Source organism: Trichoplusia ni, chromosome 4 (assembly GCF_003590095.1).
Source record: "Trichoplusia ni isolate ovarian cell line Hi5 chromosome 4, tn1, whole genome shotgun sequence".
Classification (NCBI taxonomy): Eukaryota; Metazoa; Arthropoda; class Insecta; order Lepidoptera; family Noctuidae; genus Trichoplusia; species Trichoplusia ni.
The window spans coordinates 5,208,718-5,226,557 of NC_039481.1; the positions used below are offsets into that span (position 1 = coordinate 5,208,718).

Sequence of the window (17,840 nt, forward strand, 5' to 3'; positions counted from 1 at the left end):
GCCCCGTCGCAGCAACCCATTTTTATAATAGGATGTTAAGGATGATGTATATGCGTCAGTCTCCGCGCTCCATGCTATTTCTTGTTTTCTTGCACTTGTAGACTACGTATTTATTTAAATTTCACAACATTGTCATCTCAAAGAATTTTATTGGATCACAGAAACTATTGAAAACTTACATCTGTCATGATTGTACAGATTATTTAAAACGTTTTTCTTTTCTGTGTAAATAAAAAGTTTAGTTTGAAATATGAAATTCATATTTTCAACAATATCTATTGGAAACAGCAATAATTAGTACATGTGCAGTAAGTGCAAGTAGCATTGCATGAATTAATTACAGCCTTGTGTTTAAAATAGGAAAAGCTTAAATTGTCTACACAATAAGAATTACGCATTTGGAGATAAAGCTCTCTTTGAGGTACAGAGAACTACCTCGGAACAACAGAAATAAACTTATCTTTTCGTTTGACATCTCATTACTTGAAGAATTCCATAATTGCAGGTACCTATTACCTATGTTATCAAGTACGTAGTTTAGATTATCCTAGTCAAATTATCTACTTTGCGAAAGCACTTGTCAATATATTCTTAATTTTACCACATGCAGAACAATATTCCCTAGCCTTTTTTAAGGGTTCCTAATCCGGGAGTAAGAACGTAACCCTATCACTGAGGCTCTGTTATTTGTCCGTCTGTCTGTCTGTCCTTCCCTCTCCAGGCTGTAGTAAATCATGAAATTCGTGATAGCAAAAAAGCTGAATTTTTCTAGATGTTTTCCTTGCTGCTTAGTACTAAAACTAAATCAATGTGTTCGTATTTTTTATAGATTTGTTTTTTTTTTTATATTTTAGCCCATTTGGATAGAACCCTGAGGTTTATACAAAATGTTTCTTTCCATTTACATTTCTCCAACGTCTTTCCCACAGCTTGATTTCAATAGGCTCTCACTTGGCTTCCGCAGACACCTCACAGATGTAGGTTTGTACATTTGTAGGAAGCGTACATTTTATTCAAGTTGGAACTATGATTGCGCGCCGTCAGTGTGTGTAGCAATTCTTACGTGTATTGCAAGACTGTCCAACTCGGATCAGGCATGAAAGGGTATGGGCAGAAAGATATCCGCGTTATAGGTCAATTGGTTTTACTGGTAAGGATTTATGGTGTTTAATAACATAAACGCACCTTTAATTTCAATCCTAATTTTAATCTAAATCTTAGACGGTCGAGTGAACTTAAAATTTAATTTAAATATTAACTTATGAAACGAATTCTGCATTTAAATAACATACTGATATCACTACATTACAAACATGTAAACCCTGTGTCGTAAATATGGTAGACTATTTAGAACTAGTTTTGCCATAATTTTGTTTGCTTGTGCTTTCTGTTAGGAAACTGTTATTGTCATGGAAACATACAAACACAATACAAATTCGAATCATAATTCTGGCAAAACTGAGCTCAAATTACCTAATCTATTATTAGGCAGTTTTGTTGTCGCTGTCATATTTGTTCTTAGCGACATCAAACAGAATCTTGGCCATGTTTTCTCCGGTTTCTCTGACCATGGAGCTGAAGACGCTGTTGGGGTCAGAGAGCAGGATGTGGGGGTGGTCGAACTCTACCGCTTCACCCTTGTCCATGACAAGCACTCGATCAGAATCCATGATGGTGTTCAGTCGGTGAGCAATGGTGAGCACTGTGCAGGTGGCGAACTCCTGACGAATAGTCTTTTGGATCAAAGCGTCGGTCCTGAAATAAATGAAATTGTTAGTAACCATATTCCTCCATTTATATTACTCACAACTTTCTTATTCATTACAAAAGATTGAGAATAAAATCGCAACCATGGGATCATTCCATAATCTCTTGCATATAGCGACTTCCGCGGTTTGCATATTCATGCCAATGCAGATCAGCTATAGCCATTTAATTCGAGAATTTTTTACAATTTTAAACTGATATTGTAACTACTTAATATCTTCAAGTAAAGTTTTTCTTACTGAGGATCGACATTGGCGGTGGCTTCGTCCATGATAAGTATTTTATTCGATCGCAGCACGGCTCGAGCTAAGCATATAAGCTGTCTTTGTCCCATCGAGAAGTTACTCCCGCCCTCCGTTACTTTAAATTCGAGAGATTGTATTCCATCCTTCAGCTCCACCTGGTGACAACAAGCAGGTTTAGTAATAACTGGCGTCTTAACTGGTGCTCAGTTACTGTTTTATGTTTGGTATAAACAATAATATAGTAATCCTACCTGTTCTAGTGCTCTCCAAATATCTTCGTCACTGTAGTCGTCAAACGGATCCAAATTGTATCGCAGCGTGGCTGAGAACAGGACTGGCTCTTGTGGAATTATTGATATTTTTGATCTCAAAACCTGGAAACGTAAAAAGTTAGAACCACATTAATGTACGAATTAAAGTACAAGGTACAACGCTCAACTCATAATGTTCGGTGGTATCGCATGAAATGGCTTTACATAATATGTAAATGTTGGTTTCAAAACCTTTGTTGTAGGTATAGTGTAAAGTTTATGCACATATATGTTGAAATATGATTTGGTTTACCTTTTTAGCTATTCCCTCTGTATCGAGTCCATCGATTGTGATTTTACCGGTTATATTCGAAAGTCGGAACAGAGCCGATATGAGAGATGATTTTCCAGCGCCAGTTCTTCCGACTACACCAACCTACAATATATAATTAGTTAAATAGCACCATTTAATGCCTAGAACAAAATCACATTTTACGAATAATAAAGAATATCGCATTCACCTTCCAACCGCTGTTGATTACGAAATTTAAATTCTTGAGTACAGGCGGGTCATCAGGTGAATAGTTCAAGTATACGTTATTGAACGCCACTTGCCCTACTTTGGGCCAATCATTTGGAGGCGTGGTTGCTGAAAATAAATGTTTTGTTAGTTGATGTTTTCCAGTATTTAACAAAAATAATTTTAGTTCAATATTGCATCCTTACGTCCACTCTCCATATATTCTTCTGATGGTAACTTAGTATAGTCAAGGACTCTCTCGACTGCTGTCATCTGACCGAGGAAGTCAGCTGTGAATCGGGCAGCCATTTGTAACATCATTGTTAACACCATGGATTGACTGACCGCCAAACCTACGCTACCGACCGGAATAATATCACCTGAAGAGGAAAAAATAGAAATTAGTTATCCAGTCAAATTTATTCTTTTGACAATGTGCTGTGTTTATTTTAATAATGAAGCTATCTTTTTAAATTAGTTTTAACAGAGCGAATTTCCACAACTATTAGAAAAGAAGAGCAAAAAAAAGGTTACTTTAATTTATACAATATCAATATGAAGCTCTAACTAGAAGAAAGCTAACTTCGTCATTATTATTTTTCAAAACAATACCATTATTCATTCTTTAGAAAATCTACTAATGCTAACTTGTTCAAACTAGCTATCGTCAAAATAATCCAAATGTTAATACATGCAAATGTATAATGAGGCATGCAAAACAGACTTACTGAAATCTCCTAAAAGGAAGATTGCCAAAATAACTCCGAGATAAACTAAGCACATAGCATCTAGGTACAATCCAAATGCTGTTGAACCGCCCATAAATGTATAAAAGGCGCTGGTGTGAAGATCCTGTAAAAAGAAAAATTCGTTTAAATATTGTACAAAATTAAAAAAAGGTACAGACAGGAGGTTAGTAGAGGTAGTAGGTTGTTACCTGAGCACTGTCAAAAGTCCTGAGCAGTCTAGTTTGTGAATCTGAACTTCTGATTGTTGATAGCCCCGAAATTGTAGAACTTATCATTCCAAACACCGGACTCTTAGCTGTTGAAGATAGAACATGACGTTAGCAAGTAAATCACAAAGGAAGTTTTTAGTTTATTTTTGACACAATGTGCTTCGCTATACTTACTTGTTCCCTCCAATCGTTTCACTGCCTGCGCAGCATTGATGTACCACCGCAAGAATGACACGAATACAACCAATAGTACTGCGGTGGGTATCAGCGTCCACGGCAGAGCTATGGCGTTCAATATCAACACGCTCGCGAGAGAGAGGTACATTTGAATAGTTTCCAGAATACTTCTCGGTAGAAGTTCATCCATTGCTCCCATGTCTTTGGAGAATCTGTTTAAGACACGTCCTGAAAATGAATTTGTAAATGAAATTAATTTCTAGATCTATTCTGTGAAAAATTGAACTATAGTATCGGTTTGTAAATTGTTAACGGTTGCCAATAATAGTTTTAGTACCGACAACACTTTTTATGTACTTAATTTATCTTTAAAAAACAGTGCAATAATGTTAGTTAAACCTATTACGAGTATAACATTTCAGTATATAGAAGTTCATAAAGTCCAATTTTTTAAATAGCACTACTACTAACAATTTTAAGTACTTACGTCATTCAAGTACTTTAAAAATCTAAAATCTTTCTTCCGTTATCAACACGAAACTAATGATCTATCGTTTACTAGTATTAGTTAAGCTATTGTGTATTGATTAGTTACGAGTTAAATTAGGAACGGATATTTTTTAAAGACGGGGTTTCTGAATTACAACTCGTGTTAAATATACATAAATCAAAATCAATATTGATTTATTCAAGTACCTAAAGCAACCAACGGACACTTTTTCATAGCAGCCCTTCAAGAACATCATCATTCATAGCAAGTATAATTGCAATGTATAAATGTCATAAAAAATAAATATATGTTGCCAAAAACGGTAAGTGCAAATACCGTGAGGAAAACAGCACACTAAACACTTTTCACTAACACTTTGTCCCAAGTTGCACCTGTCTGGGCACGAAGGGCAATGGAAATAACATCGGTGGGCTTCAAGAAGAAGTCGCATTCAAGTTTGAACCAAAAAATACTGACCTGAAGGATTAGTGTCGAAAAATCGCATCACTGCTACAATCAGTTGCTCATAAATAATGTTATGAAGATTTTGGGAAGCTCGCATAGTCATAACCATAAAAACGAAAATTCTGAGATGTGAAACAATTATGATTCCCAATATTACGCTGCCAAGAACGATCAGATACTGGGCTGTTGTAAGTAGTCCAATTTCAGCGCCTAAACTGGTATCTGAAAAAATAAATAAGTTTAAAAGTAAAATCAAGATTTCAGAAAAATGATAGTTGATTTTTAATAAGTGAGCATTTATTAAGAAAGTGCAAAGTGATATGCTCTTACGTTTTTATTTGTGCTTTATAAACAGATTTCGCATTAAACTTACCAGGGAGTTGTCCGACTTCTAATGATTGTTCGTATTCGTCTACTTGATTTGTCCTGGAAATAATAGGTCTTTGTTTAGCAGAAGCAAAAGATTTTTAATGTGGTTAAACAAAAAGCTCAACCTTTATGTACCTTTGTAACCAATAAATAAAGTAATTAAAGACGATTTTTCTAAGCTTTTGTTAATTGGAACCCTGGACCAAATCTTACCAGAAACTAAGCCAGTAGTCCGCTGTGGTGGCCGCTCCCTGCGTGATGAGCAGAGAAATCAACGCAAGGACCACAATGGTCCATGATTGGACTGCCTTTATGTACGCCCAAATGACCTCAAACTTCAGACTGCCCGTTCCTCGCTCTTCTGCTTCCAAAACTTGAGCCTTTTCTTCTTCGTCCTGATCTTCTTGACTCTTTATTGAGATCCTAGATATACCTCGGAGCATTGATGGTCTTTTCTATTAAACAAAAATTGACAAAGATAAAGATGTGTACGAGCTTCCTAAAATATGTTTTAAGAAAGGTCACTATTGAAATTTTGGTTTACACTTACAGTTTTCGCATCACCGACGTCGCTATTGCCGGCTTGATCGGACAACAAGAGAGAGAATTCGGTTCCAGACTTAGCAAGCTCTTCGTAAGTGCCCATGTTCTCAATGGAGCCCTGTCGTAAAATAATAGCTTAATTGAGAAAACTTTTAATTAACATTAAATTCACCTTAAATACAGAATATTACCCGTTCAATTTTGCAATAAGTATTAATAGAACTTACATCATTTAAAACTACGATGTAATCAGCAGCTTTGAGGTAATGGATCTGATGAGTGACGAGCACACAGGTGCGCCCGCCCAAGTAGCCCTTGATGCATCCGTCGAACAGCTGTCTGCCCACATTAGCGTCGACTGCCGACAGAGGGTCGTCCAGCAGGTAAATATCAGCCTAAAAAACAAAAGAGATACGAGTTATAATCATATATGAACATTTTTTATTTGACCTAAAATCTTGGTGGACGAAAGGTATTGGTACAAATTACAAATTCAATTTTTCCGTAAATGTCTCCTAGAACTAAGGACATCTGCCAGTAAACGCAACACGTGGTGAGACGCAATAATAATGAGTACAGGTGAAAGTCTGATAACAGTTTGATAGTAGTCATTATTAAAACAAACATCGGTCTATCAGAAGAGTAAACAATATAAATACGTATTATATCAAAGTACTTTACATACGTATACAATATATTCAATGTCAGTTATCAACATTTCAAGTATCACATTTGGTACATGGAAATAATATGCTTGCTATGATAATTTATTTAAGAGATCGAATATTTTTTTTTGTGGTTAACCGTTGCTTAATTGTAAAGACACAGTATTCTAAATATGACTGGATTTTCAAACAACCGTTAAATATTTTCCTTACCTCTCGATATATCGCTCTAGCTAAGTTGATCCTAGCTCTCTGCCCACCAGACAAAGACACTCCTCGCTCTCCCACTAGAGATAAATCGCCATACGGGAACTGTTTAAAATCTGGCAGCAATGAGGACGCTTTGCAGACCTAAAAAAATAACAGACCCATGAAAAAGTTATTCAGAATAACAGAGCTGGCCTGGATTGCCTTGAATAAAATATTGGCGGGAAAATTGATGCAAGCAATAACATTTTAACGATGTACGTATAGCTTCTGTATGTCGTTTTTGCAAGTATATTTTTAAAATATAGTGAAACTCGCAGAGTCACTTTGAATGAAGATTAAATTTTCTCCGTCTTTCCTATAACTCTTCAAGAATGAGGGTTCTAGAGATCTGTTATGAATAGTTTTCTTCGCATTCTAATGATGTTATTACCTCTTTATATTTTTGCACATCATAAGGGAGTCCAAAAATAATGTTTTCTCTAACTGTACCCGGGAACAGCCAAGACTCTTGGCAAGCGTAAGACATCTTCCCCTTAATGTTCAGGGTACCGTCTGTCAATGGTAACTCTCTCAACAGCAATTGGAGTAGAGAAGTCTGAAATAAAGCACAATGTCAAAAAACACCTAAGAGGAGAAATCAGACTTTTTAAGTCTTTAACGAACTTCAGCAATCGGTTATAAAAGACTAATAGTATAGCTTATAGGCTATAGCCTAATACATTTTCAGAAAAGATTTACTTACCTTTCCGGAACCTACAGGTCCAATAACAGCACACAACTTGCCCTTCCGAACACGCATGCTTATATTTTTGAGAGTCATTTCTTTCGGTTTGTCACTGCCAGTCCAGGAGGCATTAACTCTATTTATCACTATGGGATAATCACATTGAGCTGTTTCCTCTTGTTTTGAAACTGACATATCGCTAGCCAAATATTTCTTAGGCATCACGTCACCCGGTTCTAACTGGTTTTTGGAGTTAAACAATCTGTTTTTGCCTACTACTTTTGGAGTCACCTGCATGTCTGACCGCTCATCTACGTAGAAAAGACAAATATTTAAATGTTAGTTTGTTTAGTAAAAGACCTCCCAATAAACTCACAGGTTTAATTCAACTTACCCAGGATAAGGAAACTTTGAATACGCTCGCAGGAGACAATCATCTCAGAAAAGCTGGCAATTGCAAGCGGCAAGATTAATGTCACATTCAATTGGATAATATTGAAAAATTGTTGTATTGGGTAGATCTAAAACGAACAGAACAATACATTAGTGTAAAATAGTTCATGCTAACAAAATTAAGATAAGATAAACTTATATTTACAATTGTAGCTGAGATCATGGTACCGCTGAGCGCGAGAGTCAATACTGTGATGAACATGATACTTCTTTCAGTAAACAACATAAACCCAAGAAACATGCTTCTCACGAAGATGGATTTCTTGAGGGCAGTCATTTCATAGGCTCGAGCTAACTTCACGACTAACTGGAAGGGTTTTTCCCAGGCGTACATTTTGATGACCTAAAAAGTAAACATTTTATTGTTTAGAAGGTAAATGCTTGATCTGACCGCAACGTAAAACGCGACGCGCAACTTCATACTACATATACAAATAAAATTGCGACTGGCAAATTCCTATTTGTCTTCATTAGAAATTTTCTTTTAAAATGGTTAGTTCATGTACTTTTTTTTTATTATAAAACACTGGTTGAATTTCTTTACCTGAATACCATTAATAATTTCACTCATCAATTTGATTCTTTTATCAGTCCTTTTAGCAGTACTTCTTCTGATCACAGCAGTAAGCTTGGTCAGGGCAGCTACAACGGAAAAAAGAATTAATATATATAGAGTTAAGAAAAGCTTAGAAACAAGAATTACTCTATATTATTCATTACCTTGAAGTGGCAAAATAAGTATCACAACGCTGAAGAGTCCAACAAAAGGAGCATATCCTGCTGCATCATACAAGAAGTAGAGCACAACTGCGGCTTGGAATGGGACGATCCACAAGTAGTGCAGGAACATGAAGGCGTAGTCGAACCTCGCGATGTCGTTCGACAGCAAGTTCACCAGTTTACCACCCGCCACTTCTCCCACTGACACTTGACTCAGCCGAAGCAACTACAAAAAAGGCATTACGCAATATTGTATTCTGTTGCTTTGCTCTTGATTAGTCAATGTAAGTAGTACTTATTGTCATTTAAACAAGTAGCTTCTAAAAATAGTATGATTATTTTCATAATGCTTACCTTTCTATACAGAAGTGATGAGCATGCAATTTTAACTTTCATACCGAATCGTACTACAAAAAGTGAATTGTGGTGATGGCACATCAACGCGAGAAAGTTGAGGCCCAACATGGCGAACGCGTAGAAGCCGGCGTCATACCTGGACATCGTACTGTCCACCGACCAGTATGAAAGCAGCTGAGAAAACATCAGCGGCTGGGCAGTCCTGTCAAACAAAGATGCATTATACATACTCATAAATGTATAAAAATGAGTGAAAAATAAAATGAGGACGTGTAAGGACATTGAGCATGCACTTCTTTAGATTTCTCTGAAAATAGCTCGCAAAGAAAGAGCGAACGATGAACATTTAAGTATACTTAATATAAGTTGAGTGATAAAGGAAAGGATTTATGTTAAGTAAGATAACATAAAGAAAATCAAGAAAATATTAATTGCGCAAAACCGATATTGATTGTTCGGGGAGATAAGAAATTTTATACATAAGTAGGAGTAGACAATATCTTTTGTAATGACACGAGATAATATACTTCATTTCTATTATTTTCATAGACCAGTGGTTATATCTGTGCACAGCAACAACCGTCCTGTGGATCAGTTTTTAATATGTAAAATGGTAAGTTACCTGGCTGTGGTGATTATCAGGATCAAAACCGCCGAGGGCATGAACTGTAGCCAGTACCCCCTCCACATGGCCGACCATAACGACGGTTCTCTGTTCTCTCTTAACGCTCGTTCCACTTCCTCAAACCAATATCTAAAATGAAAACCCATCGCATTGTAACAAGGTGTACCTAACTCTTTTCACAATATATATACACCTGAACTCAGACATACATTTTGTTGTAACTTGGATTATGGAAAATAATTTTAGGGTTGATTAAATAATTTTGATATCACTATTTAAGCATGTGTAGTACAATTTTCTTTCTACAAAGCTTCAACAAAGAACAGAAAGGTAGAGAAAAGTAGTATCTTCTATATACACTCAGTGATTGCGTACGTAAATAGGTCAAAAGTAGGTAACAGTGAGACTCACACAAATAAGTGCAGAGGGATGTGTTAGAGGCTTACACAAAAACAACAATGTTATCTCACTTAAACTGTGTTAACGCAAGTTGAAACATGCGTATAGCGTCTTTTGCTCTATAATTTGGTGAGTGGATACTCTAAAGGAAATTATTGGAGGACATAATATAGAAGAAGAAAAAAAACCATAGGAAGTATTGAAATAATTTTGAGTTCTGATTGCACCATCGCGATTGTAAGATGTATGTAGCCTTTAAAACCTCTAAAAACTCACCGCTTCAGAGATACGGGCTATCAAAGTGTATTTTTTTTCTAGTGTATATTAAAAGAATTTTTGCCGACAGGGAATCAAAATCAAAGTTAAGTAGATTTCTTTTTTAATATATCGTGGTTCCGTGTAGGATTCCCATAATCAGATGCAAGCTTATCTGACAACCGTATGACGTCAAATACTGACTTTACATAATTTATGAACGAGTTCAAACAAATATCTGTATCATTGCGGGTACTGCTAATCTAACCGTGTATAAATTATACTCATTCTTAATCAAGAACAGGAAAATTAATAATGAGTCTCAATGGCGTTCATTTTCCCACGTTTTTATAAACTCACTTTCTTGTTTGTTTGTATGTTCGCTTGTTTGTCGTTCCGGTTGGATTTTTGCAACTCAATTTTGAGGCACTTCCCAATAAGCTAGCAGGTTGAAATTTTCAGGGTAGTTTCGAACCCGATGACAATGCAATTTACAACTATAAAAACTTCTGGACCGATTTTGATAAAATGGACATATAAAACCGTGGGTGGTAAAAAAATTACATCACTTTAGTTTTTATGACAACATTGTAAAAGTTTCTGCATACAATGACGTTACTACAGTTAAATATACATTTTGTAACATGCTTTCATGCTGAAATTAACATACGGAAATGTGATTTTGTTAATGCTCATTGCGTAGATAAATTATTACATTGGACACATGCTTTCTGATCAACCAATTTCATGAAGATGAGGATCGAGGACATTAAATACAATCGTTTGAATTACCAATGCTTTGATTAACTTTCTATTGTTGTCTTATCTTCTTTCTCATTTTTTACATATATAAAAATTAATTTCTATTCGTTAGTCTCGAACCCAACGGCCGACGAATTTGCTAATTTACTTAAGTCTTGAAATATTCGTAGCAGTCCAGAGAAGGTTTAAACGGTAAGAAAATATTGAAATCTCGCAAAGTAAAAAAAAAACAAAAACTGTAAATCTACCATGAGACCGGGTACTACGCGGCTGAAACCGCTATTACACATTATACAAATTATATTGAATTCGTTTAAATACTAAATAAGAATATCTGTTTTGTGTTGTGGGTTTTTGTATTGCATTATTGATGTAATCTAAAAGTGACGAAGATAAATCTTATCTCTATTTCGTTCGGTTCATACAAATCGTGAATTCATTAATTTTTCATTTGCTATCTACAAAAATGCAAGTCATACGTTTTCTCTTTAATTGTGCAATACTCATTTTGATATCGAAAACTCAATTTTGTATTAATGACAAAAACTATTACAGCGTCATCATCATCCTAGCCATTTCTCAACTATGTTGGGATCGGCTTCCATTCTAACCGGATGTCGCTAAGTATCAGTGTTTTACAAGGAGCGACTGCCTATCTGACCTCCTCATCCAGTTACCAGGATAACTCGGTACGTCTTAGTAAGACTGGTTGTCAGATATTCCAGCTGCAGTAATAGTCGCTTTGACATAGATGGTCACCGGTCCTCGGACCGACTGTACCAAGCGTCGCTTCACCTTTGATCGATCAACTTGTGCAGTCGTTGTTTAGCCACTTGCTGCTGAAACTTTTACAGCTTTAAAACTGTAAATCCTCGAGAGTTGTAATCGTAGAGAAATATTACTAAAGGTAGTAGGATCGTGTAACAAATTAGCGGTAGTGTCCATAAGGGTGCATCGAAAGCTAAAAAAAATTGTCATCTAGTATATGAAAGGGTACACTCAGTTACCGATACCTAAATAAAAGCAAAGAGGTCTTAACCCTGCCGTGGCTATGTATTTAGCTAACAGTTTGATACCTTTTTCTTTTAATCATATCTAGCAAACTGGTATTAACTGCTTCACCGGACTTTTTATCCATTATCATGCTGACAGTCGACCTATCAATTTAATCGAAAAAAATTACTCATTACAATAATCATTTAGCATCGGACTGCAATTGTTTTCATGCAAAACAACTACAAGTTGACCGCTGCAAAAGTGCAAGTTATTAAAGGAGGGAATAACAAAGGGCTTCCCACGCACACAATATTATATCCGTACTTTTACTATCCCGTTATTAGCTCTATCATCAGTTAATATATGTTTTTCCTTTATCGAACAAAGGACTGATTAGGTATCTACAAGATACGCCTGGAACTTATTTTCGAATATTTTCTGTTATAACGTGTTTTAACACGACTGTCCAAAAATAATAGTCATGGGTTCAGGATTCATAACTTCTGAATGTCTGAAACGATTTCGATGTTTGCGGTGCGGTTAGAAGCCTTGCATCACCTTATGCAAAGCTAGACATACACGTTACGGTCTATCTCACAGCTTTAGTTGCACATTTACACTGTAGACTCTCTCGGCCACAGTGTTATGTTGGCTTTACATGTTATGTTAGACGTCATGTTACGTGTTCCATCTACGAGAAAATAAATACTTGTCACTATCATACATTGATGCATGCTAATAGTGAAGGCGCAGTTTCCGTTGTGTATTTGGTTTTGGTGTTTTTCCACCTTACAAATGATGATTTTAATTAAATATGATGAAATAGATAGCTGAATAGGATACTATAAATTTATACGATCAAAATAATTATAAACAACATTTATCGATTTGCAAATAATTATGACAAACAAAATTTTTGCAAGAAGTCATGAGTTTTTAAATTATACCTGTATTAAAACAATCAGCGATTATTTATGGTTGAAGCAGGACTTGGCCGTTTAAAAATTATACACAAATAGTGAGTAGACAACCTACATTTTATGATGCAAGCAACAATTAAGTATGCTAGCTCTAGTGGTATCAAATATTAATTGGATTTTATTATTGTGGTGATATATTTTTAGGTTGGATCGGTTGGGCAAATTATAGAGCATGATACAAAGTCTAATTATGGGTTTACGTTTTTTTCTTTGGGTACAAAGTTCGTCGTTGATAAACTTAATTTTGTGACGTATAATCCAATTCAGAGATATGGGAGTCATTTGCAATGTTTATTTAGTCACTAAATATAGATTTGTATTTTAATGTACCTACGAAAATCGAGTTATTTCATAGTTGTCTCAGGACTTAATGGATTCATCCGAAAAAATATAACACATATTCTCTGATTGAGTAATTTTATCATAGTTTTTGAACTGCGCTGGGCCCCAATGGAAATTCATTGTAATGACCTTGCGTGTGTCGGCCCGTACTGAATTTCCAATTATTGCGTAGGAAAAATGCTTAAGCGAAAAAAAAGAGATTTTAGCCAATTTTTATTCATTAATCGGCCATAGTAAATAGCAGAATAGGGGCCCTGGTTTTCAGACAGACAGTAATAGGGGACAACAATTTTGTATATGAGATGAAAAAAAATCTGCTGTGGAAAACCTTGCCCAAGATAGTCTGAAAGTAAATATTAACACTAATTTATATTAAATAAAGTGTATGCATGCATAAAGTGTATCAAGTATACAGTAGGTATACTAACGACTACTAAAAAGCTGGTATTATTATTATTTTTATAACTAGTTTAACCGTACCTCAATCAAGCGGCTTTATCCCGAGGAAGATATCAAATTTTATTATTTATATATGAAAAAATGGGGAAAGCAATAAAACTTACTTTTCAAAATAGTCCCCTTGTTTTTCTGAATCGTATGCTTTAGTAGGAGTTATCAAATCTTCTTCTTCTACGTCTCTTTTGTTACCGGTAACGAGCACCGGACATATCCACCAGAGAAATATTTTCGAAAAAATATTCGGTTTGTGTCTCTTTTTAGGTGTTTCTGGAGCGGACCTTATAGTGGTTCCATTTTGAGTATTTTTAGTTTCACTTTCCATATTGAATTATTGTAATTATTGTAAATAATATAATTCACGCACTGTATATTCTCCCGCACTCATTAGGTATTTTTTGTTTCATGACGCGTGCCTAATAGCAGCAATAATTGCGAACTAACCCATACATATAGTTTACTTCCAGTGAGTACTAATCATGAGCTATGAAATTGATAACAATCGTAAAGATATACCTACGCTCGATGACAGTTATCATTTGCAACACCTCAATTAGGTGATTATAGTTTAATTAGATAGTTTATCAAGATTAACCCAAATATAAGTGTAAAACTGCGCAAGGAATATGTATAAAGTGTTGCGGTTTCTGTTTTAATTGCTGAATTGTAAATCCGTTTAAACATGTGTGAAACAATGTAAAAATTATGGTCATGTGCATTAGAAGATACGAATTTGTGTCTTTTCATTGGATAGTTTGGTATCATACAGTGTCTAGTAAATAATTAAACTAACTTTGGTCAAAACCTAGCAAACATTGTGTAAAAAAATACGGGACACAATAGTAGTATTTTTTGTAATCTAAGCCTTGCATCATGATTTTCAATAATTCCTTCTTTTTATTTACAGTTTTTAAATTCCATTTTGATTAAGATATGAATATGCTGTGTACTTTGAACTTTTACTCATAAGGCGATTATTTTTTAATATCGGTTTACTCACCCCTATTTATAGGTATAGCCCGACTAATTTAACCAGTACACTTGAGACCCCGGTTGGTTCCGAAACTAACCGTCATTATCCCAACAAAAACGCGTAAGTAAATCTTTATTGTATAATCACGAATCCGCCTTTCGAGATTTTAGGCTTTAGGCAATAAGTAAAGATAGTTCATCATGGTGAATGAAAGTTGCACCAAAACTTTGAACTGAAAGTTTGCAATCACAAGCTGGCCAGCCGTATAATCCTAAAAGTAAGAAAAACATGCAGCGAGTAGCACCGGGAGCTGAGTATAGTATAGACTGCGCAGCGATGACTCGCGATTGTTGAAGCCAGATGGTGCGTGCCAACACGTGCTAACGTGAACCATTTCAGGTCAGCGATAAAATCAGCGCGGGTTCTAGATGACTAGAGAAAAATTTGAATATTTGCTTTGATAGATTTTTTTATATCCGCGCATATATGTATATTATGTGCGAGAGATTGCATGTCGCCATTCGACCAAATCTTTTAAGAGATAGGTAAGGCGTGGCCAAAATTTGTTCTATCAAAGACGACTTTTCGCTTATTAATTTCTTTTTTTTTAATAATAATTTCTTAATATAATATGTTATTAATATGTTATTATATTATATTAAGAAATTATCCAAATTCAAAATCCAACTTAAAAAGTTGTTACTAGACAAATGTTTTTATACGGTTTCTGAATTTATTAAACACAAAAACGCACACTATGATGATTGTTTGTAAGTAATGTTAAAAAGATTATAATTTAATAATGTTTAATTTAATATTTTGTGTTATGTGTAATTAAATAGATTTTAATTGTATTATCTCGATTGTTGTAATTTTATTGAATTATCTGAAATAACACTTTTGTATGTGTATGACACTGTAATATTTATTTTTTATTTTATGTCAATGTAGTATGTACCAGTGTCTACTCGAAATTTGCATACCTATTGAGCGGTGAGATATGCATGTACGTTATGTAATTTACCAAAACACCTGTACCTAATACTGTGTCTCTGCAAATAAAGATTCTTATTCTTATTCTTATATGCGGACAATATCACATACATTGTTCTGAACCCAAAGTAAGTTGCTTAAGCACTTGTGTTATGGAATTCAGATACAACGAAGGTACACCCAGACCCGAGACAATGTAGAAATAAGATTTTTTACATTGACCCGATCGGGGTTCGAACCCGGGACCTCAGAGCTAGCGACACCTTGAAACCACTGCGTACGCCACTCGACCACGGAGTGTGAATAATGAATTGCTGTTCGTTAGTCTCGCCGATTTAGCTTATTTTAGTCTTGAAATATTCGCGGAAGTCCAGGCAAGATTTAAAGGTTTAAACATTATGGAAAAGTTGCATAAAAAATCTAATATATAAAATTACCGTGTCACGATGTTAGTTACCGTACTCCTCCGAAACGGTTCGAGCGATTTTTATGAAATTTTGTATACATATTGTGTAGGTCTGAGAATAGAACAACATCATTTTTTTCAAACCCCTAAGTAATAAGGGTTGCTGACACTAAAAAAATAAAGTTTATTTTTTGGACGGAATTGATTGTTTTTTTTTTTATAATGTAGCATTAAAAATACATACGACTAGAAAAAAAAAATTGACAAATCAACGTTTGCTGGGTCAGCTAGTATTATATAAATGTCTGCACTGTCATCGTCGACTGTTAAGAGGTACGCAGTTCGCCAGGACACCTAGACTAGATATAATTTTGACCAAGGATAGTGTATCCTCGTTTTCAGTTAATCCTAATAAGTATTCAAAGTTTCCGACTCGATAACATTTAAACTATATTTTATTATTTATGCAAATTTTAAGTTACGTATTACACGTACTTTTTGGTAGTCATTATATTGTTTTATGTGTCAAAGTCCAACACATCTGTAAAATTCAAATAGACCGAACAATAAAAAAAAACGATAGAAGCCCTAAATTACAACCGACTTGCATTTGAAAGTTGAGCATTCAGCCGAGGTATTTTACCATTTAAAGATGGCTGAAAAGATAAGCGAATAAAACGACCTTATGAACACCAAAAGCTGCTTGTAAATATTAATCTGCTATGGTTTAAGTGATAACAACAAGCTGGCTATCAATATATTAAATGAATAGATAAAATACAGCATGACTGGCATGAACAGCTGCCATTGAATAAGGTCGCATGCTACACAGGTGGATGTGCGCAGGCATAGCTGATGACTGCACAACTGATACCCAAACAAAGAAATCCAAAATTGAAAGTCACGTCAGAAACTTGCAAGAGTATCATCTTTGTTCAGGCGCAAGGCACGACGGTTTTATCTGCCACGCAAGGTTTCCTTGAGTCTGATCTGGATATCTAATATATAAAATTCTCGTGTCATGGTGTGCGTAATTGAACTCCTCCGAAGCAGCTCGACCGATGCTCATGAAATTTGTTGCGCGTATTGCTTTTTCTCCATTTGTTTATTATGTTTCTTCCTCCATCATGGCAAAACCACGCTTGCTACGTCAGCGAGTAATTTATAAAAAATGTCACGAGATTACTCAAAAAGAAAATAGATAATTTCCAAACCCTGATCCTATTGAGAGGTAAGATCAGATTTTGAGTATGTAAAATGTAATTTGCCTACGGTTGCATTAAGCAAACTTATATTTTTTTTTGATAGCCTCAAAATTTGAATCTCTTTTACTTTTGCTATGCCCGACATAATGAGCATGTACAATAAATTGACCACCTATATAAAGTTCATCATTCCCCTGCCCTTATCCCAAATTTTTATTTGGGGTCGGTGCAACATGTCTTCTCGTCCCATACCTTTCTACCTGACGTCATCTCACCAGAAACACTCTTTGCAACCATTTCGTCTTTTTACCTATGTAAAATTAAGATATGCAATAAAGAATAGAATTCAAAATTGCAGAGAAATCGCACTTCAAAAACTATAAAACCGTGGCAGGCAAATACGTATAAAAATGTGTATCATGTTTCGTAGCCACATTCTATCCTGTGCTACGTGCAATAGCAACATAAGATTAGCCTTATTCAATGAATTTAAAAATTCATTAAATACTGTTATCGTGGACGTCATATTTTTTT

At 35.1% G+C, this 17,840-nt stretch overlaps 1 protein-coding gene across 1 annotated transcript; it reads right to left on the reverse strand.

Moving 5' to 3' along the window:
* Window positions 1–1,259: 1,259 nt before the first annotated feature.
* On the reverse strand, window positions 1,260–14,175 carry LOC113492680 (multidrug resistance-associated protein 4-like). Its single transcript, XM_026870276.1, has 24 exons — window positions 13,837–14,175; window positions 9,537–9,668; window positions 8,912–9,116; window positions 8,558–8,783; window positions 8,382–8,479; window positions 7,983–8,180; window positions 7,779–7,905; window positions 7,403–7,695; window positions 7,091–7,255; window positions 6,664–6,801; window positions 6,013–6,180; window positions 5,793–5,903; window positions 5,456–5,697; window positions 5,247–5,299; window positions 4,886–5,095; window positions 3,916–4,146; window positions 3,721–3,827; window positions 3,512–3,635; window positions 2,990–3,163; window positions 2,785–2,912; window positions 2,577–2,699; window positions 2,264–2,386; window positions 2,007–2,167; window positions 1,260–1,755 (listed from the first exon to the last, which is right to left on the reverse strand). The coding sequence occupies exons 1-24, from the start codon at window positions 14,052–14,054 to the stop codon at window positions 1,485–1,487; spliced, it is 4,026 nt and encodes a 1,341-aa protein (XP_026726077.1). The 5' UTR covers window positions 14,055–14,175; the 3' UTR covers window positions 1,260–1,484.
* Between the last annotated feature and the right edge of the window lie 3,665 nt (window positions 14,176–17,840).

Coding starts and splice junctions, on each gene's coding strand:
- LOC113492680 (XM_026870276.1), bottom strand. CDS start 14,054: ATGGAAAGTGAAACTAAAAATACTCAAAATGGAACCACTATAAGGTCC. Junction 3,636..3,720: donor GGACTTTTGACAGTGCTCAG/GTAACAACCTAC, acceptor TTCTTTTTACAG/GATCTTCACACCAGCGCCTT. Junction 2,168..2,263: donor TTTGGAGAGCACTAGAACAG/GTAGGATTACTA, acceptor TGTTGTCACCAG/GTGGAGCTGAAGGATGGAAT.